This window comes from Colletes gigas, unplaced genomic scaffold, assembly GCF_013123115.1.
Source record: "Colletes gigas isolate AHSC1104 unplaced genomic scaffold, ASM1312311v1 Colletes_gigas_Sc00018, whole genome shotgun sequence".
Classification (NCBI taxonomy): Eukaryota; Metazoa; Arthropoda; class Insecta; order Hymenoptera; family Colletidae; genus Colletes; species Colletes gigas.
Genome location: NW_025106647.1, coordinates 73,717 through 98,822, shown reverse-complemented (window position 1 = coordinate 98,822; position 25,106 = coordinate 73,717). Strand labels below are relative to the sequence as shown.

Below are 25,106 nucleotides of genomic sequence, written 5' to 3'. Positions count from 1 at the left end.
ACAAAGAGAGAAAGACTCGCAAGTACAATATTTAATTCAATATTATGCTACCAAAGATTGACCGATTTATATCGTGTTTACTCTCATTTTAATCAGAAAAATCTCCCCTCTCATGATAGTGAAATTTTTATTAACAAAAAATAAAAAATAAAAAACTTTCTTCCGTGCAGTAGTGTGGTCACACTGACACGGATGTTTAAACTGAGGCGATAAATCCGGTTTTCAGTCCCTCTTTCTTCCTTAACTACTAACTCTTTCTATGTTCGTGGCGTTGGCAAACTACAATCAAATTCGAAAAACTATTCTCCTATTCCATAAGTGTTCCTGACCGGATCCGGAGTAGTGACATTTATCGAGTTTTCATTGCACTTTTCAATGTTGTTGATCGTACGTATCGAATTAATTCCACGTACCATATAGCATCAGGTATATTTAATTTTTAACGTTTCAGCATATGTTTATAAACTTTTGTCGCTCGTCTCGTAATAGAAACAAACTACTATTTTATCGCAAGCAGGTAACTTGAAATATAAACGTTACTAAACTAAAGACGTAAAATCGAATTCACCGAATTCAATGGAAACCAAAACAATCACGTACGCCAGAGATAAGCTAAAATTAAAACGTCAAAACGAAACTGAGGGAACGCAAAAGACTCTTATACAAGGCGGGTTTTCTCAAAAGCAGTTCAGTTCCTTTTATAAAATAATTCACTTCCTACTTAGCTATTATTAAGACCACTCAGAAGAGGAGAACAGTTTTCTTCTAGATTAGGAAGCAAGTCCAGTCAAGAGCAATCAGGACGAGTCAAGAAATTCTTCGTGTGGAATCAGCAGGACGTGCAGCCAGCGGAAGTATATAAACAGAAGAATATAATAAGAATGTAAAAATTTCTATGTGCGATTATTCAAATTAATAAAATAAGTTTTCAGCTGATCTTTATTGTATGTACATATATCTTTTACCACAATTTGAAAGGTGGAATTTGAAAGGAAGTTCACACATAAAATTACATAGAAAACCTAGGCATATACATGTGTCCTTCATCCATTACACGTCTCAATTGTCATATATTTATTTATATATGAGCCGTTTATTTTGGAAGTAGCGTAAGTTCATTTATGTTCGAATCAAGATATTGAAGATTAAATTTAAAAATATGGGTAACAGATGACATAGTAGAATAATATTTTTGGGTTTCTAAGGGTGTCAAATTTATCATCCCAATTAGCATTAACATTATTTAAGAAATAATATGTTTTTGATGGCTATGATTGGACTTACGCCACTTTCAAAATAAACGGTTCATATTTCTGTATCTATATTGTTGCGTCGCGAAACATGTCGGTCCATTTATACCGGCAATTTAGCGTTTACATTGACGCTACAAGCCATTATCTAAGTGGTTTTAGTGTCAATGTAAACTAAATCACATAACCGCCATAAAGGGCCCGCTCCAGCGACCTCGCGACCTGGTCCTGACCGTTGGGCCAGGGATTTTCCCGATACCTGGGACGCGCAATCCACACTCGCGAACACGAAATGCAAGAAGTACCAGCGCACCAATCCTGAACGAAAAGAGTTCTGATTGAATGCGGTTGGCTTCTTGCATTAGGATATAAGGCGCGATATTTAACATACAAGATACAAATTACTAAGACGTCGGACACAAATACCAAGACGTCGAACGACACAAATCTACAAAACGTCGATAATATGAAATTTCTTTTTTTTTTAACTAATTTTTAGAACCTTATTTAATATCATTTTTACTTTACTTAAAATAAGTATAATTTCTTCTTTTTGTTACTTAGATTTTGTTATATTGTTGACGCGTACGCAAATATATGGTCCCCTCGACAATAGAATTTATGACATGGATGTAGGAAGGAGGCTCTTTTAGAAATTAGAAATTTTCATTTACGTTTAGCGTGTAATTAAATCATCAAGCCACATCCTGACGAAAGTAAGCGCAGTTTATAGCTCTTATATCTATAAAGTCGCTTCTCTCGTTTTTAATACCCGATGAGGTATCATAAAGAAGGGACTTCTGAAGGGTAGTTTTAACCTGTGTTTGAAACGGTAACGACACCGATGTTCAACACTTGGAGAAATTTCTCAATGTCGACAACTACCACCACCCTTGCGAAACCCATCGCGACACCCCTTTGCAACGAACGCCTTAAGAACTGTAGGAGGAGTGTTTACACTAACCCAAGTTCGTTGATTGGTAATCAGCAATATTCAATAAGGATCAATCAGCAAAAGTTAAAAAAATATAAGAAGAGGTTAGTGGTCAGTTTTGTATAAAAATTTTGTATAAAAGAGTTGCATGGTTTAAAGGGGTACACTATGTAGTGCATTTATCTTCTTTATAGGTGAAGGTGTTTTGGAGATTTAAAGGTCAACTTTGCTTTTTTAAATAGAATACCATACTTTTTATACCAAAATGTGGAAGAATGTCGAATTCATTTCATTTAAAAAAACTACCTTGATATTGGAATCTTCGCCATTTTTCCACTAACAAGAAAACTATTTCCTTTACATTATACCCTCTTTCACACTAAACAATTTTTTATTAAAACATTTTCTTAATATCTTTAGTTGTTTAAGAGACATTTCGTTTTTCCAGATAAATCGGACTCCCTGTATAAAGTTGTAATCTGAAAACTGGATGTGCAGTTATTTTCTCGACTCATTATATGTATATACCGTTCGTTCGCGATTTCTGTACAAATCTAACGTATTGTAATTTTCCAATACGGCGTAATATTGCAATTTAATGAAATGTCATTGATTTCAGTCAAATCACGTTCTTTATTAAATACGTGAGTAGTTTAAATTACTCACAGATATTTTAATATTCTTTTGCGCGATCTGAAATTGGATTACAATTTATTTATTAATATTTTTATACGATATTATATTTATCCAAATAATCAAGTTCACATTAATTATTTATTTATGCAAGTGCGTACTCGGGTAATAAACCCATCCCGAAATCTACCCATAATTTGAACTGATCTTTGTAGATGTTTGCAGAGTATACAAGAGGCTGTCCAGACTGAACTCAAATATCGAACCAACTAACCAACCAATTTCCACGTGTAAAACACGTACATTACAGCATTTATATGAATGTTCATTAATATCAAAGGAGTTCTGTACCACATTTTGGGCGGAGATCTGTTGGAAGGTAGTGAAGCCGAAATTTAGATTGTAACATGTCATTTGTCTGTTACATCAAAGGAATGTTACGCCCACATAGCATGAGTAAGTGGTACACTCAACCATCATAGTCCGTTCCTGTCCTTCTTCACATCAATTTTCCGATGGACATTGTTAACCTTTAATTACTTGCATGGAGTTATTGCAATTTCAGAGCTTCTATTGTACGTATAAATCGTGCTCCATAATGTCATTTTCCAGTATAGCTGCCTAAATCGATCTCCTTTATGAGATTCAGCACTATTCGTGGAACAAAGGTCGAGAATTATGTCTGTTTATTGGTAATCACTGACCCCATGCGTGTAGTTACGGAACATATATTTTGCGATATTTCTTAATATAATATATAATCATAAGTAGTTTTTGTGAGTGATCAGTGGACTACGAGGCGGAAAATTAACAAATAAAGCGCGAATGCAAAGAATGTAATACACTTTATTAGAATTGACGCGTACAACAAAAAGATCGGAAAAAAAGAGAAAACAATGACGTGACCGACTAGTTCCTTAAGTTGTGTAGAGTGGTTTCCACTGTGAGGATTTTATATCGATAATCTCACAGTTTTAATTTGAAATACATATACATTTAGTGGTTTAGACAACCAGTCTAGTTATTATACAGAATGTCCGGCCACCCCTGGGAAAAATTTTAATGGGAAGTTCTAGAGGCCAAAATAAATCGAAAATCAAGAATATCAATTTCTTGACTGAGGCTTTGTTAAAAAATTAAATTAAAACATTTCAAATCATTCTGAAAAAATTATTTTCGGTTGCAGGGGTCAATTAGAATCATTTTTGGTCAATAGATATACCCCCGAAATGGTACGCACTTTCGAAAAAAAATTCGAATAGGTGCTTAAATTTTTCGACTTAAAAAAAAATTTCAAATCGTTCTGGAAAAATTATTTTCGGTTGTAGGGGTCAATTATGTTACGTATGCCGAAAGTTTCGTTCCCCAATTTTTCCTTGCCACTTGCGTGCATTAGGTAATCGCCCTGCTACTTATCTAACCTTTGAAATGGGGGTCACTTCCGTCGAGATACAACAGTCCATATAAGAAAATAATGACCATATAGGATACCAATTATGTAATTAAAACAATGGTCTACGAGACTGCATGTCTGTGGTAACGATATAAAATTAGTTAATTTTTTGTTTCAAAATGTTAACAGAAACCTTTCTTATGTTAATAAACATTTATTTCTAAATAGAACAGTTGGTTTATTCGATAGGAAACTTTGTATCGTGTTGGAGTTGTATAAAACAATTAAAGATAATTAAAGGTTAAGAATGCAAATGAAGTCCCTAATATAACTGGGTTTACAATGTGGATGCGACTTGAACGCTATTTTTGAGGATTAAGAATTTTGTACACATTTGCAGCAAGTTGTCTCTTTATGGTTATTATTAATAATAGGTTTATTTAATTAGAAGTAAATAAACATTTGTTTATTTTTTTCAATTCAATTGGGTGGTTCTTCAAATATTTCCGGCACACAACAATGAGCTTTGTGACATGACAGTACACGAATACATAGAAGAATAATAACACGTCGCTGCCAAAGCAAACGGAAAACAAACAATGCCGATAGCTGGTAAAGCTCTTCAAGTATTTAAAATTTAAACCAAGAAAAAACTCATTTTTTCAAGTCAAGTATTTGATAATCAATTTTTGATTATCCAAGTGGCGTGAATATTTAATCAAACTTTAAAACAATTCAATCTGTTCAATTATTTGAATAATTTGATTAAACCAAAGTTACATGGAAGTAAGCCGCTTATCATAGCAGTGCTAATGGATCCACGAATCGATAATAGATTATTGAATGCACAGGACCAAGATACAGCTTATGCCTTATTAATAACTATTGTTATAATAACAAGTGAATCAGATATAGTTACATAAATTTTCAGATTTACAGAGACTGTAAATGAAAGATTTTCAAGACTTATCTTCTACAAGTTTGTTTCAATTTTTTTCCGATTCTCGACACATGAAGGAATTAATGAACACCATTCAACATCATGGAATATCGAATGTAAAGCTTATCTATGTGAGCCAGTGAGCAATCAAGGACATTCATCCTTACTTGGTGGAAAGATAACAAACACAATTATCCGAATTTAACTGTAGTAGTACAAGTCTGGAATACTAGTTAGGTATACATGTAGTGAAAGATTATTTTCTGCTACAGAAAATATATGTAATCGGCAGACGAACATCTCTATTATTTAAACATGTTGAATAGTTTTCTTTCCGTGAATATGGGAATATGAATTTATGATCGCTATGTGACAAACATATCTTTTATATGGTAAACATTATTTATACAAAATGTTAAAGTGGCTATAACGTAATAAATTAAAAACTTCTATGTTAATTATAAGAGTTGTACTTCTATTAGGTATTAAGATTTTAATTCTTTCTTTTCCTTACGCAGCTACAATTGTGTTCTAAAATCCTCTTATTCTAAACTCAAAGAAATTACAAATTTTAAATCATTTTTTAACTTTTACTAATTTACCTTCTACCGCACAAACTATTTAAATATCAAATAATCGCAAGTTATTTAAATGAATAAATATCTTTTTTTAATTTCAAGAATTATCATAATTATACTTGGCTTAATTTAAACTTATCCAAATCTTATCCAAACGAACTCTATTATTAAAATATATGCTGGAAAGAAAATGAAACTATTTGAATAAATCGGGCTATTAAAAGTCTATCCTTGTTGAAATAAAATATGTACAAGTCACATTACTTGCTTTAAAAAAATATAGTTCTACGTAAACGAGCATATTTTATTGATATGTGAAAAGAATTTTTAGAATATATTGGTTATCTAAAATGCTGGACAAATATTACATTATATCATTAAAATAAAATATTATATAAAAAATTATTAGGTGCACTTATAAATTGTCAGTTGTTTTTAACAGATTTTTATTTTACAGTTTCAGTTCTACTTTAATCGTGAACTCAAAGATACGAGTTTTGCGAGTATTTCAATCAGAACACGTTATTGTTAGATTGCGGATGTTTACTAGAGGTCCTTAAAAATATATTTTTTATTTTGCATATTTTACATATAGCATATGATTTGTTGTTAAGTTATTGGGATCGGTAATGAAGTGGAGTTAGAAGAAAATCTAGAGAATCTCTTTTAAAGTTATAATATATTAAAATAATATAGATAGATAGATAGATAGATAGATTTATTTTACTGTTTCCCCTTAGGGTTACACATCCTCCTCGCCTCACACTTACAGCTCTTCCTTAACCTAACTTATCCTACTTATCCTACTTATCCTACTCTTACATTACCCTTACATCATCGCTCCACCGCTTTTCCCCCTCACTCTCATTTCGCGCCCGCACGCTCTTAGCCTACTCTTACGCTACTCACTCTCTCTCTCTCATTTCGCACGCCGCACGCTCTTAGCCTTTTCGTGGGGAAAATCTTCGAAAGACTCCCTCCCACCTCTTTGGGGAGAGGCGGGAGGGGTGTGTGGGATTCCCCGCGCCCATTATAACGGGCGCGGGACCTACCCACTAAAAACCCCACGGTGACCCTTCCGCACGATTTGGGAGGATACCGGGAATCGCTTGAAGTATACTTCCGGTATCCTCCCCGTGCCCGCGCTTTGCGCCCACCCGCGGGGGGACAAACGGTCCCCCCGGTAATCGCCCTGTCTCATAGCGGCAGGACGAGGTCACATCGTCCTGCCGCCATCCGTCCCGGGGCCGCGTCTAGTGGCGGCTGCGAGCCCCAACTCGCAACCGCCGCGACCCCCCCTCCTCCCCTCGGAGGCCGACAGCTCACGGCCGCACCAGGCCACCGAGGGTGCCGCTCCGTGCGCCGGGCCCGGACAGGAGGCACTGCCACCCCATCCGGTCCGACCCTACTCCGCCTGGCGGGAGGGGGCTCCTATCAGGACCCCCCCTCCCAGCCTGGGTCATGCGCCACGCCGAGGGGGCCGCCCGCGACGCCTGACGCCCAGGCGACGCTCTCTCGCCACCAAACGAGCGCGAGCTTCAGCACGCCGCTGACGCTCGCGCTCCCTTCCCGCGGTCTCCTTCTGCAACATTACGATTTCGCAGAAGGAGGCCACGGCCCTCCACTTCTCCTCGCTGCCGAGCATGGCGCGCACCATGCCCGGCAGCGAGACATCCCGCCCGATGACGCCGATCAGGACACGGCGTTCACCCTCCCATGCAGCGCATACCTCGAGGGTATGTTCCGCCGTGTCCTGCTCAGCGTCACAATGGCAGCAACGCGCCGTCGGCTCCTTCCCTATCCGGCACAGGTATCTCCCGAAGCTGCCATGCCCCGAGAACACCTGTGCCATCCTGTAAGTGAGGCTTCCATGGCCTCTGTCCAGCCACTCACATAGGAGTGGCCGAACAGCCCCGACTGTCCGGTGCCCCGCGGTAGGCAGAGCCAACCGCACTTGCCACGCGTGCACCACGGACTGCCGGGCCTGGCGCTTCAACTCGCCCCAAGCAGGTTCCTGCACACCCGGGACCGCCCCCACCCCCGCGCGACGGTCGACGCGGTGACGATACATAATCGCGTGCGACCGCGCGAGGAGATCCATGGGCGGCATCCCCGCAAGAACCGTCGCCGCCTCATGTGACACGGTCCGGTACCCGCGGACGACCCTTAGAGCCATCCGCCTCTGCACCCGACGCAGCATAGTCATGCCGCGCCGGGAGGCCGCCAGGTCGTCCGCCCAGACGGGGGCCCCGTATAGGACCACCGACTGAACCATTGCCACATAGAGGCGGCGAACTCGGCCCGCCGGGCCCCCCAGGTTGGGCAGAATCCGGCCCAAAGCCCCGACCATCCTCTCCAGCCGGGGGACCAGGCAGCGGAAATGCTCCTCGAAGCGCCAGTGGCTATCGAGGATCAGCCCCAGATACCTCATCTGGGGCTTCACCTCGATATTAGCCTCACCCACGCGGATCAGAGGGGGTGGCGGATCCTGCCGAGGTGAATGAAACGCTATCACCTCGGTCTTATGGACCGCCACCGTCATCCCCATCCCTCTGATGCGGTCGACGACGCGTTGCGCCCCCTCCTCCGCGAGACGCTTGGCCCTCCCCCAGTGCGCCCCGACGGCCAGCACCAGTGTGTCATCTGCATAACACACGGCGCTGACGCCGTCGGGAAGGTCGGCCCGCAACACTGCGTCGTACGCGATGTTCCACAGGAGTGGCCCGAGGACCGACCCCTGCGGAACACCGCAGTACACCTCCCTCCGCATATGCCCATCCCGGCTCGGATACTCGATCCACCTGCCGCGGAGATAATCCCCGATGACCGCCCCGAGACAAGGGGGAACCCGATGATATTCGAGCCCCCTCCTTATCTCCTCCCAGGGCAGGGTGTTAAAGGCGTTGGCAATATCCAAGGATATTGCCAAAGCCACCCCTCCCCGGGAGACGGCCGACTCCGAGAGGGCCCTGACACGACCTATCGCGTCGATGGTCGATCGACCCTCCCGGAAACCGTACTGGCAGTCGGCCAGGCCGGGGGCACCCCGCGCCAGGTGCTCGACGAGGCGGGCAGCAATCACCCGCTCGAAGAGCTTGCCCACCTCGTCGAGGAGACAGATGGGCCGGTATGCGGAGGGAGACTCCGCGGGCCGACCCTCCTTCCGGAGGAGGACCATCCTCGCCACCTTCCAACTGGGGGGGAATCGCCCGTCCCTCAGGCATCGGTCGAACAACCGCCTGAGGTCAGCCCCAAGGACGCCCTGGGTCAAGACCCAAACCCGGCCGGGCACACCATCCGGACCCGGGGCCGTGTTACGCGCCCCGAGCCGTCTGATGGCCGCGGCCAGCTCCCCCTGAGTGACCCCCAGTTCGGCCGCCCACTCCCTTGGGACTGCCGCCTCCGCCGGAGGACGTGGTCCCCTCACCCGAATTGGGAAAAGAGTATTGACCACGTCCTCCAGCAGCCGGGGGTCAAGACCCTCGGTGACGGGGGGCGCCCACGGGCGGAGCTTCTTCAGCACCACCCTGTACGGGCGCCCCCAAGGATCGTCATCGATTGTCTGGAGGAGATCCTTCCATGCCTGGGCCTTGGCCCGTTTGATGGCGACCTGCAGAGCAACCCGCGCCATCCGGTATGCCTCATACAGGTCATCTGCCCTCGCTCGCGCCACGCCATCGTCCGGTCGTAGACGACGGCGCGCGCGGGCGTACTGGCGTCGGGCGCGGACACTCGCGACCCGCAATTCCGCGATCGCGGCCGACCACCAGTACACCGCCCGGCGAGGAGAAGCTCGCCCGACCCGGGGCATCGACGCGTCGCAAATGGTTGCGACTAGTACCCCGAGCCGGGCAGCCTCCTCCTCCATGCTTGGCAACTCGGCCGCCACCTGCGGCCAAGTTGCAGCGAGGGCAGCTGCCATCAGGGCGTCCTTGTCCAGGCGCCGAAGCGCCCAGCGGCGCGGTGGGATGCCATCCGGGCGGCGGTGCCGGGACGCAGCCCCGGCGGCAGAGACCTCCATCCGGATATACCGGTGATCGGAGAGTGTCTCTGCCTCCGGGGCCACCTGCCAACCCGACACCATGCGCACGGCGTTGGGGGTCGCGAATCCAACATCCACGATAGACCCCCCATATCGCCGCACGCACGTGTGCTCCGACCCCCGGTTCAGTAACCAAAGGTCGAGCCCCGCCGCCCAGTCGCCCAGGATCCCGCCGCGAACGGTGGTCCTAGGCGATCCCCAAGCCACCGACTTGGCGTTAAAGTCCCCCAGGACCAGCACCGGCCGGGCCGCGCAGCGCTGCACGCATGCCGCGACCTCGGCCAAGTACAGCTCGAACGCGGCGTGACCGCTGCGGGGCGAGATGTAGCACCCCACTACGGCGACTCCCCCCCAGTCCACGGCGACGAAACCCCGACCGCGCTCCAGAATGGAGAACGGCGGGGATCCGTCGCCACCTCCCCATACCGTCGCCACCAAACCGTCCGCGTCGCCCACCCAATGTGGGTGATCCGGCACGCGGTACGGCTCGGCGGCGACCGCCAGGCCAACCCCCCACTCCGCGAGGACTTGGGACATCATGTCCTGTGCCGCGCGGCAGTGGTTGAGATTGGCCTGGAGGAGGAGGCGGGGCGCCGTTATTTAACGGCCGTCCCAGCCTCCTCCCGGCTGTCCGTCCCTGTGGCACCGTCCAGCTCCATGGTGGACGCTGCCAGCAACCGCGGTGCTTGACCCGGGGTGGGCCCCTTCTTCCCCTTCCGGGAGGGGGGAGAGCACTTTTTGCTCCCCACCCTGTGATCGGCTGGCCTCCCCATGTCCGCACATAGCGGGCAGTGGGGGGCCGCCGAGCACTGGCTCGCGCGGTGGTCATTCGCCCCGCAGCGGTAACACTGACCGCTGCGGTCCACCGGCGAGGTGCACCACTGCCTCACGTGCCCCAGCTCGAGGCAGCGGTGACACTGGAGTGGCCGCGGCGCGAGTATCTCCACTCGCGCCGAAACCCACCCCACCAATACCCTCCCGGATTCCGCCACCTTTCGGGCGGCGGAGAGGGGACACCGGGCCCACACCGACCCCAGGCCGGAAGGAGACCTGCGGATTTCTCCGACCCGCACGTCTCCCTCGGGGCAATCACCCGCCATCGCTAGTGCACAGGACACCTCCTGCGCGGTGACCGAGTCATCCAACCCACATATGCGCATCTCTGTGCGCTTCGTGGGCCGGACGACTCGGACACCCCGCTCGCCCAGCTGCTCCTGGAGCCTCTGGGCGAGTCGGTCCGCCTTCTCGCCGCCCTCTGGACCAGGGATCTCCAGCAGGAGACCCCCGGTCACGGCCCTCTTCGCCCTCACGGAAGCGATGCCGAGCTCCTCCAGGGATATATTATCCCTGGCGAGCTGCATCGCCCCCGCGAGTGTCAGGTCGCCCCCCTGAGGAACGGTCAGCGTAACTGCCGCCGTTTTAGGGGGGCGCCCTGGTCGCACCTTCGCGGCCTTTCCCTTGGCCGCGGGCGGCGAGGTAGCAGGTCGCGGCTGCGAGGTCTTCCTCGCCGCCCTCTTCGCCTTCCGCCCTACTACCTCGCTCCACGACACCACCCCTTGGGATGGTGCCGCGGAGGACGCGCGCACCGGGGCCGCGGGTACACTACCCCCCTGGGGGGCCGCGACCCGCGGCACCGGAACTGCCACGGTGAGTGGAGCCTTCCCTCCACCCACCTTTGCCTTCCCCGCCTGAACCGACTTTGGTCGTGGAGGCACCGCCTTCTTGTTGCTGACCGCACCTCCGTGGAGGAGCTCCTCCCGGAAGGCGGCCAGCTTACTATCCATCATGTTCCCGATCCTCCTCAGAAGTTCGTCCTCTGAGGAGGATGGGGAACTCTGCACGGGCGGAGTGCGGGTGGAAGGTCCCCGCAACACCGCCGCCGCACTCCGCTTTTTTTCCACGACCGTGGGTCGTGGCGGTGGAGGTGGAGGAGGAGGGAGGATAGGAGGGAGGGCTGCGCTGTTCCAGCGCGCCTCTGCCCTCATCCTCCCCCGTCGCTCCTCCTCCACCTGGAGCTGCAGCCGGGCATTTCGCCCACACAATTCCTGTGTCGCTTCCCTCATCCTCTGGGCCGCTACCCTAAGGGGGTCTGCCCCGCAGGTCTTCTGCCCCTTCGAGGAGCAGGCCGCGGCCACCTTCTCCACCCGCCTCAGGGACGAGGAGATCCTCTCGGATATCTCCTCGGTTACCTCGTCCCTGAGGCAACTCACCATCACGACCGGGTTCATCGCCCGGTCCACTCCGTCGACGGCCTGCCCCGTCCGCTTCCTCTTGGAGCCTATGTGGCTCCTCGTGGAGGAGAAGGACGAGACTGACGCTGTCTCGTCGTCCTCCTCCACCTTCCACGAAACCGGGCCAGGTGCTGAGTGAGGCGCGAGCGCCGTCACCCTAGCCCCAACACCGTCATCGTCCTTCCCCTCCAATATAACCCGTCCCAACCCCGTTTTATTTAGAAAATCCATATGAATCCCACGAGTAGGTCGGAAATAAAGGTCCACCCGGGCAGAGCCGCCTTACCCGGGTAAGCCTAATACTCCGGGGGTTCGGCAGGTGCCCCGGAGGTGGTCGCTTGGGATTGGGCCTTCTCCCCCAACCATGCATCCCATCGCCGCGCACCATAGCTTAGGATTGGAGGGCGATTTTATAGAGTCGCCATACTCTTGGCCCAGGCGGTTAAGCCAAGGCCCCCGTTTCTCCTGCCGTCACGTACCATTCACAAAACCAAAAAAGGAATTATGAATGGATTGTCGTGACGACCAACAGGAGGCTTACGGTGTGATTAGCTTCAGGTACCTCGGGGTCGCTACGCCCCGTACTGCGGCCGACGATTGCTGGACACAGCCCCTGAGGGGACGCTCTTAGCCTACTCTTACGCTACTCGCTCTCTCTCTCTCTCCCTCCTCAATTCTCTCCTACTCCTCTACCCCCGCTCGCCCTACCCGCCCGCGACTTCCATTTCCGCCCTTACATTCCATTCCTTCTTTCACTCCTTCCTTCCTTTTACCCCCTCCTTCATTCCCCCCTTCGCCCCTTTCCACCTCTTTCTCTCTCCTCCTACCCTCCAGCCTCTTTATCCACCCCTCCCCACCCCCTCCCTCGTCTAAAATCTCCCTAATCTTTTCCCCGATCCCCTTCCCCTCTGCCTCATCCCCTGTACATCTCACCAAAACGTGCTCCCACGTCTCCTCTTCCCCTCCACATACCCTGCATCACCTCTCTTCCTCATCCCCCCAGTATCTCCCCCCCCTCATCTCGTTCCCCATCCTATACCTAGCTAGCCTCCTATACCTCACCACTCCCCACCCTGTCCTCAGGTACCCCGGTAACTCCCGTACCACCAACTCCCTATACCACCTATTGTACCTCGACTGCACCATTTTCCCCCATCTCTCCTCTTCCTGCCACCTCCCATCATCCTTGCCTCTCTCCAGCCCCCTCGCCCACTTGCCCCTTCCCCTCCTTCCCTCAACCCTCCCAACCCTCTACACCCCAACCTGTCTCTCTCCCATGCCGACAATTCCTCTCCCCCTACCCTTTCCCTTTCCATTATCTCTTCCAGGCACCACCTAGCCAACTCCCCTCCCTCTACCCTACTCAGTTTCTCCTCGTATCTCCCTGCCCTTCCCCCCGCCCACGTCCACAACTTTTTCCTCTTCGTCTCCTCCCTTACCATATACCCTGGCGTCCTCCAGTCCACCCCCAATGACCACCTTATAAACCTCTCCTGCATCCTCTCCATTTCTTCCCTCTCTCTCCACCCCCAAATCTCTGCCCCATATCCCGCCACCGTCCAGACCAACGCGTCGAACAGATACATCCTCTTTCCCCAGTCCCTCTCAAACTACCTTTTCCCGATTCCCCATGCCTGTCTCATTACCACCCCCGCCTTTCTCACCCTATCCCTAACCTGCGCTTCCTGTCCCCGTTCCTCTTGAACACGTACCCCAGGCACTTAAACTCCTTCACCTCCTCTATCCCTTTCCCCTTCCACCTCCACCTTCCTTTCCCTTCCTCCCCCCTTCCTAAACCTTACCACCTTCGTTTTCTCCACATTCACCTCCAACCTCTTTCTTTCCAGATACCCTTCGAGCCGCCTAATCATACTCCCCATCTCTTCCTCATCCTTCGCCACCATCACCAGGTCGTCAGCATACGCCAACGTACATACTCTCCTCCCCCCTATCTCCACCCCTCCCCATCGTCCTTTCCTCATCTCCTCTTCCACATCCGCTATCAGCAGATTGAAGAGCGTCGGACTCAGGGGACACCCTTGCCTCAACCCCTTCGCCGTCCAAAAACCCTCCCCTACCTCCCCCCCCACCTCCACCCTGCTCTTCGTCACCCTACAAATTTCCCTTACCCTCTCCCTCAACCCTTCCCTCATCCCTCTCCTCTCCATCGCCTCCCAGAGAGTCCTCCTGTTCACCGAGTCGAATGCCGCCCGCAGATCCACGAACAGCGCCACACGCTTCCCACCCCTCTTCACGACCTGCCTTCCAATCAGAAAATTCAGTACATATATATGGTCCACCGTACTCCTCCCTCTCCTGAACCCCGCCTGATTCTCCGGAATCACTATACAAGGTCGGCATCAACCTCACCCCTCTGTATTCCTGCACCCTCTTCCCACCCCCTTTCTTCGCCAACGGCACGATAATCCCTTCATTCCACCCCTGCGGCCACCCCTCCCCGTCCCACACTCTCCTACATACCACACATGCCAACTCTAAACCCCTCTCTCCCCCGTACTTCCATGCCTCATCGGGATCTCGTCCCCTCCCATTGCTTTCCCTTCCTTCAACCTTCTCACCACCCTCCTCACTTCCTCCTTACTTATTCCCTCTTCCTCACCCCTTTTCCTGCCCCCCTCTCCCCCCACTCTTACCCTATTTTCCACTCCTCCCAGCAGCCCCATGAAATGTTCCTTCCATTCCTCCTTCTTTATACTTTCGTCCACCCCTTTCCTTTTCTTCCTACCCCTATTCACTATTTCCCACACCCTATTTTCCGTTTTTGCCTCTGCCACCTCCCTTACCAGCCTCTCCCTCTCCTCTTCCTTCTTCCTATCGCAGAGCTCCTTATACTCCCCCCTCCTTTTCTTGTAGTCCTCCCTACTCCCCTCCCCTCCCCAACACCTCCGTAGCTCCCTTTTTTTTTTTTGTCGTGGGGAAAATCTTCGAAAGACTCCCTCCCACCTCTTTGGGGAGAGGCGGGAGGGGTGTGTGGGATTCCCCGCACCCATTATAACGGGCGCGGGACCTACCCACTAAAAACCCCACGGTGACCCTTCCGCACGATTTGGGAGGATACCGGGAATCGCTCGAAGCATACTTCCGGTATCCTCCCCGTGCCCGCGCTTTGCGCCCACCCGCGGGGGGGACAAACGGTCCTGCCGCCATCCGTCCCGGGGCCGCGTCTTGTGGCGGCTGCGAGCCCCAACTCGCAACCGCCGCGACCCCGTTTCTACCCCTCAGAGGCCGGCAGCACAAGGCCGCACCAGGCCACCGAGGGTCGCGGCCATCAGACGGCTCGGAGCGCGTAACACGGCCCCGGGTCCGGATGGTGTGCCCGGCCGGGTTTGGGTCTTGACCCAGGGCGTCCTTGGGGCCGACCTCAGGCGGATGTTCGACCGATGCCTGAGGGACGGGCGATTCCCCCCAAGTTGGAAGGTGGCGAGAATGGTCCTCCTCCGGAAGGAGGGTCGGCCCGCGGAGTCTCCCTCCGCATACCGGCCCATCTGTCTCCTCGACGAGGTGGGCAAGCTCTTCGAGCGGGTGATTGCTGCCCGCCTCGTCGAGCACCTGTCGCGGGGTGCCCCCGGCCTGGCCGACTGCCAGTACGGTTTCCGGGAGGGTCGATCGACCATCGACGCGATAGGTCGTGTCAGGGCCCTCTCGGAGTCGGCCGTCTCCCGGGGAGGGGTGGCTTTGGCAATATCCTTGGATATTGCCAACGCCTTTAACACCCTGCCCTGGGAGGAGATAAGGAGGGGGCTCGAATATCATCGGGTCCCCCCTTGTCTCGGGGCGGTCATCGGGGATTATCTCCGCGGCAGGTGGATCGAGTATCCGGGCCGGGATGGGCATATGCGGAGGGAGGTGTACTGCGGTGTTCCGCAGGGGTCGGTCCTCGGGCCACTCCTGTGGAACATCGCGTACGACGCAGTGTTGCGGGCCGACCTCCCCGACGGCGTCAGCGCCGTGTGTTATGCAGATGACACACTGGTGCTGGCCGTCGGGGCGCACTGGGGGAGGGCCAAGCGTCTCGCGGAGGAGGGGGCGCAACGCGTCGTCGACCGGATCAGAGGGATGGGGATGACGGTGGCGGTCCATAAGACCGAGGTGATAGCGTTCCATTCACCTCGGCAGGATCCGCCACCCCCTCTGATCCGCGTGGGTGAGGCTAATATCGAGGTGAAGCCCCAGATGAGGTATCTGGGGCTGATCCTCGATAGCCACTGGCGCTTCGAGGAGCATTTCCGCTGCCTGGTCCCCCGGCTGGAGAGGATGGTCGGGGCTTTGGGCCGGATTCTGCCCAACCTGGGGGGCCCGGCGGGCCGAGTTCGCCGCCTCTATGTGGCAATGGTTCAGTCGGTGGTCCTATACGGGGCCCCCGTCTGGGCGGACGACCTGGCGGCCTCCCGGCGCGGCATGACTATGCTGCGTCGGGTGCAGAGGCGGATGGCTCTAAGGGTCGTCCGCGGGTACCGGACCGTGTCACATGAGGCGGCGACGGTTCTTGCGGGGATGCCGCCCATGGATCTCCTCGCGCGGTCGCACGCGATGATGTATCGTCACCGCGTCGACCGTCGCGCGGGGGTGGGGGCGGTCCCGGGTGTGCAGGAACCTGCTTGGGGCGAGTTGAAGCGCCAGGCCCGGCAGTCCGTGGTGCACGCGTGGCAAGAGCGGTTGGCTCTGCCTACCGCGGGGCACCGGACAGTCGGGGCTGTTCGGCCACTCCTATGTGAGTGGCTGGACAGAGGCCATGGAAGCCTCACTTACAGGATGGCACAGGTGTTCTCGGGGCATGGCAGCTTCGGGAGATACCTGTGCCGGATAGGGAAGGAGCCGACGGCGCGTTGCTGCCATTGTGACGCTGAGCAGGACACGGCGGAACATACCCTCGAGGTATGCGCTGCATGGGAGGGTGAACGCCGTGTCCTGATCGGCGTCATCGGGCGGGATGTCTCGCTGCCGGGCATGGTGCGCGCCATGCTCGGCAGCGAGGAGAAGTGGAGGGCCGTGGCCTCCTTCTGCGAAATCGTAATGTTGCAGAAGGAGACCGCGGGAAGGGAGCGCGAGCGTCAGCGGCGCGCTGAGGCTCGCGCTCGTTTGGTGGCGAGAGAGCGTCGCCTGGGTGTCAGGCGACGCGGGCGGCCCCCTCGGCGTGGCGCATGACCCAGGCTGGGAGGGGGGTCCTGATAGGAGCCCCCTCCCGCCAGGCGGCGTAGGGTCGGACCGGATGGGGTGGCATTGCCTCCTGTCCGGGTCCGGCGCACGGAGCGGCACCCTCGGTGGCCTGGTGCGGCCGTTAGCTGCCGGCCTCCGAGGGGTAGAAACGGGGTCGCGGCGGTTGCGAGTTGGGGCTCGCAGCCGCCACTAGACGCGGCCCCGGGACGGATGGCGGCAGGACGATGTGGCCTCGTCCTGCCGCTATGAGACAGGGCGATTACCGGGGGGACCGTTTGTCCCCCCGCGGGTGGGCGCAAAGCGCGGGCACGGGGAGGATACCGGAAGTATACTTCGAGCGATTCCCGGTATCCTCCCAAATCGTGCGGAAGGGTCACCGTGGGGTTTTTAGTGGGTAGGTCCCGCGCCCGTTATAATGGGCGCGGGGAATCCCACACACCCCTCCCGCCTCTCCCCAAAGAGGTGGGAGGGAGTCTTTCGAAGATTTTCCCCACGAAAAGGCCCCCGCTTCTCCTGCCGTCACGTACCATTCATAAAACCAAAAAAAAAAGGAATTGTGAGTGGATCGTTGTGACGCCCAACAGGAGGCTTACGGTGTGATTAGCTTCAGGTACCTCGGGGTCTCTACGCCCCGTACTGCGGCCGACGATTGCCGGACACAGCCCCTGAGGGGCGGGTTTGTGACTTGGGAAACTTACAACTTCTTACAAGGAAGTCCACGATCATATCCGGTACAGTCATAAACATCAGCAGTCTAGTTATTGTATAATGTTCCATTTTCATGCTGGATATAATGTAAAATGGAAATACAGTGAAAATTCGATAAATGTCCTCCAGAGTTGTTCCGTAAATGATACATTTTTATCCCCACCACTAGAGGGATCCCCCTTGAACCAGTGAGGCGCAGTGTAACCGGAGATGTTGCGACTGTCTTTAAAAATCTTTATTGCCTTCGTCACCTTCGTTTAAATGTCTCTGTCGGTGTGACCACACTACTATACCGAAGAAAGCTTTTTATTTTTTACTTTTTGTTAATAAAAACTTTACTATCATGTGGGAGATTTTTCTGATTAAAATGAGAGTAAACACGATATAAATCGGTCAATCTTTGGTAGCATTATATTGAATTAAATATTGTACTTGCGAGTCTTTCTCTCTTTGTTTATCTTTCTTGTGCTGTTCTTTTCTATCTTCGGAAACATCAAAAAACGACGGATCGAGGTTCTAGGTACATTTATCGAATAGGAGGTAGCTATTTTCAAACAGAACGCTTCAGAAAATGATCAATGATCAATGAAAAATGATCAGAAACTGCAACACTTATGAGATATGAGGTTTCGTTAACTACCTCTGTTCGATAAATGTACTATGCCTTGCGAAGATACGAATACGTAAATGTTTTGTAGATGCCGTTAAATACCTTTCCCTAACTCCGCTGAGACATTTCACTCGAAATTGAACACGTTTTGGCACACAATTTCAGATTTTGTGCAAACTAAAATATTTTCAGAAATGTAACGTGTAACGGGTACTTAAACTGGAGCGATAAATCCGGTTTTCAGTCCCTCTTTCTTGTTTAGCTACTGACTCTTTCTATGTTCAAGGTGTCGGCAAACTACAATCAAATTCGAAAAACGATTCTCCTATTTCATAAGTGTTTCTGACCGGACCCGAGGTAGTGACATTTATCGAGTTTTCACCATGGTGACAAATTTGCAATAATGTATATAGGGGTAATTGAAAGTACTTAACGGCCAACCTTAGTTTCGATAATTTAACGAAAGTGCTCTTCATTTGTATGGTAGTCCTTAAAGTGCACGGTCAGTATTTAACAGTGATATTTTAAAGTCACTGATGAAATTTAATCCATGTTTGTATACAGGGTGTTCGGCTACCTATAGCAAAACTTTTAATGAGCGATAGTAGAGGCCAAAATAAGACGAAAATCAAGAATACTAATTTGTTGATGGAGGCTTCGTTGCAAAGTTATTAACATTTAAAGTTCCGCCTGCAGAATGACAATCCGCTAAACAGCTGCGTTCGCGCGGACGGTTGCGGCAGGCGAGTGCTAGTGGTTCTCACGCAGCATGAAAAATTCTGCTTACCGACATTATCGACAGCCTTAGATTTTTGTCCACTTATGGGAATGCGAACACCTTACGTTGAATAAGATTCAACCTGTCTTATGAAAATCCAGAAGGGCATATCAAAACTCGCCCGACGAGATTTTCACAGAGAAAGGGTGAATGCCAGTTCTAATACACAATGTTGTGAACAAAAATCACCCACATGCGATTATACACGCCCCACGATTGTCCACAGTGTCCACAAGTATCCACAAATAATCCTTTCAGGCACTAACCACTATGCAATTAAATAAACACGTACCGCGATTATGTTATTCGTGAATGTCTACGTGTACGTGTATCACGATTCTTCCGAGTTACTTACGAATAAAACTGTTATTAATTTTTCAAATACACTTCAATTTAAAAATGTAAATAGGAATTTAATAAGTATTCGCTGATTGTTTATATCACTGTATTTCTCACATGCTACTTAATACATAACTGTTGCGTGGACTCTCGCGACCGGTAAAATTGGAGTGGCGCGAAAGGAACGCTTTCCGAAGAGTAAGTTATTACTATCGGAATAGTTGGAATAAATGAATATAGTACTGAACGAGCGTAGTTGACTTTTTGACTGTGTAACGTGGAATGTCTATTTCAGGTCTGATGTCGGTATTTACATGGATGGTGGAATGTTCTTATTGGCTAATGTGTCGCGTTGTAGGAGTGTCGTTGGTTCTGAATGATTGGTGTAGGTGTTCTGTGTGGGTGTGGTTTGACTGAACTGGAGGAAAGGGCAGGCTCTGGTGAGGAAGCCCTTTCCGGGGTTGGGACGGATTTTTCTAGTAAATTTGAATGTTAGAAACAATTAAGTGAAAGCTAGTCAAGTGAAAATGCGCGCTAGCCGCGCACGTGCATTTCAGTTGTCTAGAAAACTCCGTCTTGGTTACCCTTGAGAAACAAAAGGCTGAGGGTCGTTTGCAGGCCCGGCCAACGGCTCGACCGAGGGCCTTGACTGTCGCCAACTAACCCTGCCGTAAAGGCTAAATTGCGAGGTCCTGCTCGCGTCGCAACAATAACTGAATCAAATATGTCTAAAATGTGTCGCGTGAACGCGATTTGCGACTGACTAGCTGGCCGAACACGTACCGATGCTGCCCTTTGTCTCCGCTGTGTGTAGAGAGATAAGCGAGGCGAGTGACGTAGAATCGGGGTCCTGTTCGGAATTTGTTTTTCTGAACCTCGTTGATCGATGGCACAGTCAGCTGCTAGTATTGTTACATTCTTCGCCGTGAACGTAAATCGATGCGAAAATTTCATTTATCCTGCGATTCCTTTTTACATTTTTAAATTGAAGTGTATTTGAAAAATTAATAACAGTTTTATTCGTAAGTAACTCGGAAGAATCGTGATACACGTACGCGTAGACATTCACGAATAACATAATCGCGGTACGTGTTTATTTAATTGCATAGTGGTTAGTGCCTGAAAGGATTATTTGTGGATACTTGTGGACACTGTGGACAATCGTGGGGCGTGTATAATCGCATGTGGGTGATTTTTGTTCACAACATTGTATATTAGAACTGGCATTCACCCTTTCTCTGTGAAAATCTCGTCGGGCGAGTTTTGATATGCCCTTCTGGATTTTCATAAGACAGGTTGAATCTTATTCAACGTAAGGTGTTCGCATTCACATAAGTGGACAAAAATCTAAGGCTGTCGATAATGTCGGTAAGCAGAATTTTTCATGCTGCGTGAGAACCACTAGCACTCGCCTGCCGCAACCGTCCGCGCGAACGCAGCTGTTTAGCGGATTGTCATTCTACAGGCGGAACTTTAAATGTTAATAACTTTGCAATGAAGCCTCCATCAATAAATTAGTATTCTTGATTTTCGTCTTATTTTGGCCTCTACTATCGCTCATTAAAATTTTTGCTATAGGTAGCCGAACACCCTGTATACAGAACTTGGCAGACAAACTTAAATCCACACGATTTACGGAGCAAAACTAATTTTATAAAATTGGAATGAATACCAGATAAAGCACATGCATAGATTACATATCACTTGTTGAACTCAAACAAAGATTAGAGGCGTAGATTCTACTTCGTAAAATTTGTACTTCATTGCTAACCGGATATCATGGTGATCCATTTCTTGCTAAAATTAGTGTAGAAGCCGTGAAGTGTAGATCATTTATGAGAATATCAAGTGAGTCAAGCAATTGACTTGAAATCTTCTTAATTTATCTACCTTTTAAATTAAAATACTTTTTAATTTCTGGCAGTGATCGAAAAATACAGTTAACTTTAATTATCATTTTTCTAAATTTTGTTCGAATTTATACTTTTTCTCAAATCAGCTATATTTTCTTATGGCATTTTTATAGGAAAAAATTTTATTTTTAAGAACTTTTTAAAATACTGTTCTCGTAGAACAGATATTTTACAACTTTTATTATGAAAGTTTCATTTTGACTGTTTGAACGGGACCTATTGAAAAAGTTCCATAACTGTTTCAACCTCTACTTTTTAGTATCCTTAATATACGGAATGTTCCAGATTTTTCCAATTAAACTTCGAGAGCATAATTTGAAAGTGAAAACAAGGAAAAAGTGTCATATGAAGGTCAGCCATAAATGCTTTGTTATGAAGGTGTAAGAGAATATTGAACGCAACATGAAATGATAAAGAAATAGGAAATTTCCAATGACAGAATATGAAAAGTCGAACGTATTTATCTTATCCATATATTCGTATAATGAGTCACAATAAACGATTACTTATTATGCTGAATTTCTCATTACAAAATGTTGTCTTTGCACGTTAATGTATTAGTGAGGTGTAGAATTTATCGCACAACGAATTTCCAGACTATTCTGTTGAATTTCGGTGATCGAGTTATTAATTAATTGCACGACATATTGCTTCGTATGAATTTCATTTCCATCGAGTATAACTTGTGTTTTAGAGTTTCCTACAGGTAGAAACTAGAGTTTCTGATTTTGAACGTGTATTGAAGATACACGTGTAGTTAATATATGCGTATCTTAATCCGTGTACTTTTGAATACACGGGTACACGGGTATTGAAATACACGGATACACGTGTATTGAAGTATATGGGTACACGGATCATAATATCTATACATGTATCCGTTTATTGAGGTTCGCGGATACACGTGTCGAAATGTACTGTTCCACATGTATTACCCGTACCGCAAGTTTTATTTTATAATTAAATATCAGAATATTTAGATGTGTAAATTGTTTATGAGACTTAATTTACTGGGTAGTAGGTGAAAATAAGAAACATTATGGTTTTGGTTAATAAAGTTCAATTTATTAAATTTTTGTTTTGAGATAAGAAAAATTTTTGTTTTGGTTTTTTTTTTATACAACGAAATCACCGATAAGAATGATGTTTATATTCAAATTGAAACATATATGACCGAGCCACAATTACGCTTTGATTTAAATCCATTTGAATGGTGGAAAGCTAGGGCAAACAAATATCCAGCAATTTCCGAAGTTGCCAAAAAATATTTAACAATTCCAGCAACCTCGGCGATGTCGGAACGATGCTTTTCATGCGTTGGAAATATTGTAACAAAAAAAAGAAACCGTTTGCTTCCAGAGAATGTTAACACCTTAGTTTTCTAATCTCAAAACAAAAATTTAATAAATTGAACTTTATTAACCAAAACCATAATGTTTCTTATTTTCACCTACTACCCAGTAAATTAAGTCTCATAAACAATTTACACATCTAAATATTCTGATATTTAATTATAAAATAAAACTTGCGGTACGGGTAATACATGTGGAACAGTACATTTCGATACGTGTATCCGTGAACCTCAATAAACGGATACATGTATAGATATTATGATCCGTGTACCCATATATTTCAATACACGTGTATCCGTGTATTTCAATACCCGTGTACCCGTGTATTGAAAAGTACACGGATTAAGATACGAATATGTTAATTACACGTGTACACGTATATATTAGATACACGTGAAATCAAGATCGCTAGTAGAAACCAATATGTGTAAGATCTGATAATCGCATGAATCAAAAGGCTAAGCCTTCATAGAAAGTTCACGTTCGTCCATAATTTACAGCACAAAGCAAATACATAAATAAAATAAACACGATTGACGTTATTATGGGCGTGGACGAACAATTCAATATTTAAAAAAATATGTTATTCCTAACAGTAAAATTAGAATCTTAACATAATAAACAGTAATAATTATTACGAACCTTATTTTATAAATTCGAATAATCGCAGATAGGAATTTTGACAATCTTCTTATATTCTTCTGTTCGTGTTCCTCTGGTGGCTGCATGTCCAATTGATTCCACAAATGAACTTCTTGGCTCGTCCTAAGTAACCTTGATCGGACTTATTCCTTGATGTAGTAGGAACTACTCTTTTCTTTTCTTTGCTGGAAACTTAACTTTGGTACTAAATTATTATGACTCGTAGACGGAATTAAACTTAATCTGAGTAACATTGTACAAGGAACTAATTGTCGACATAGAAGAAATTAAAGCTACTGTTGAGGACGTTCGTATTTTATAGGACTCTCCTGCGTTTCCTTAATTTTGTTTCAGAATGTCTCAAGAAATCGATCAAATACTTTTTCCTACGATACTTTTTATTTAATCAATATTACATTATACGCATATACATTAATAACACATATAAAAAACATATTGAAAAGAATATTTGTATGTATATAAAGCAAGTAATTGAACAGTAAGTAGACTGTTTGTTTAAAATGTGACCTAATTATTATTATTTTGCACATGCACCCTTCGTATCAGTAGCAGCTTATATTCTTCGAGAAATATTTTTTCTAAGCGTTTTACATTATTCAAGACTAATTTCGTTGTATTTATTTATTTCGTTTTCTTATAATAACGACTTTAAATTCGTTTTCTTAAAGTCGTTTCCTAAAACCGATTTTAGAAATTTATATTTATGACTTTAAACTTTCAGACAAAGATGCTACTTAAAGAAATTTTCAAGAAATCACATTTATTTGAAGAAGTGATTATAACAAATTTTATAAACATATAAGAAGCGCCGTGTACATTGCGTTAATCTGACGTGTTTACCGATTTACATCGTGACGAATATATAAATTAATTGATGGTGTACAACGACTGAACTCTCTGATTTCGCTTCGGTATACAGCGTGCTCGCCCACTCTTGGGAAAAATTTTAATGAGAGATTGTACAGGCCAAAATAAGACGAAAATGAAGAATATCAATTTCTTGATTGAGGCTTCGTTAAAAAGTTACAAAAAAATTAAATTACAAGATTTCAAATCATTCTGAAAAAGTTATTTTTAGTTGCAGGGATCAATTATAATCATTTTTTGTGAATAGACATAGCCCCGAATTCCTACGTACTTTCGAGAAAAAAATTCTTCATCGATATTATAATGAATGGCTAGAAATGTTACCCCCAAATTTCATACGAATGGTTAAAATATCATAACTCCTGGCGGATTGGAGGATTTTACTGTTTCAACATGCAAATTACGCGTATTTTGGTAAAGAATATATAGAAATTCCAAAAACGTTCGAAAACTTGTTCCTTAACCCCGTAAAGTGAAAAACTTCCATAAAAATGGTCCAATTTTCAATCGGCCATAATTCCTACAATAGTAAATATATTTCAATAAAATGTTTTTCTGAAGTAGTGCTCGTGGGCACCTACAAAAAGTACTAAACAACTTTTCTGTAGAGCGTCAAATAAATTTATTAAAAATCAAAAACGAATTTTTAAGAAAAGTCGACAGGGGGTGTTTTATATTTTTCGGCGAAATTGAAAAG

General features: G+C 47.5%; 1 protein-coding gene across 1 annotated transcript; it reads right to left on the bottom strand.

Annotated features, from left to right (window-relative positions):
* Window positions 1–1,945: 1,945 nt before the first annotated feature.
* Window positions 1,946–10,307, bottom strand: LOC122400508. Its single transcript, XM_043402030.1, has 2 exons — window positions 9,570–10,307; window positions 1,946–2,068 (listed from the first exon to the last, which is right to left on the bottom strand). Exons 1-2 carry the CDS (start codon window positions 10,305–10,307, stop codon window positions 1,946–1,948), a joined length of 861 nt encoding a protein of 286 aa, XP_043257965.1.
* Window positions 10,308–25,106: the final 14,799 nt, after the last annotated feature.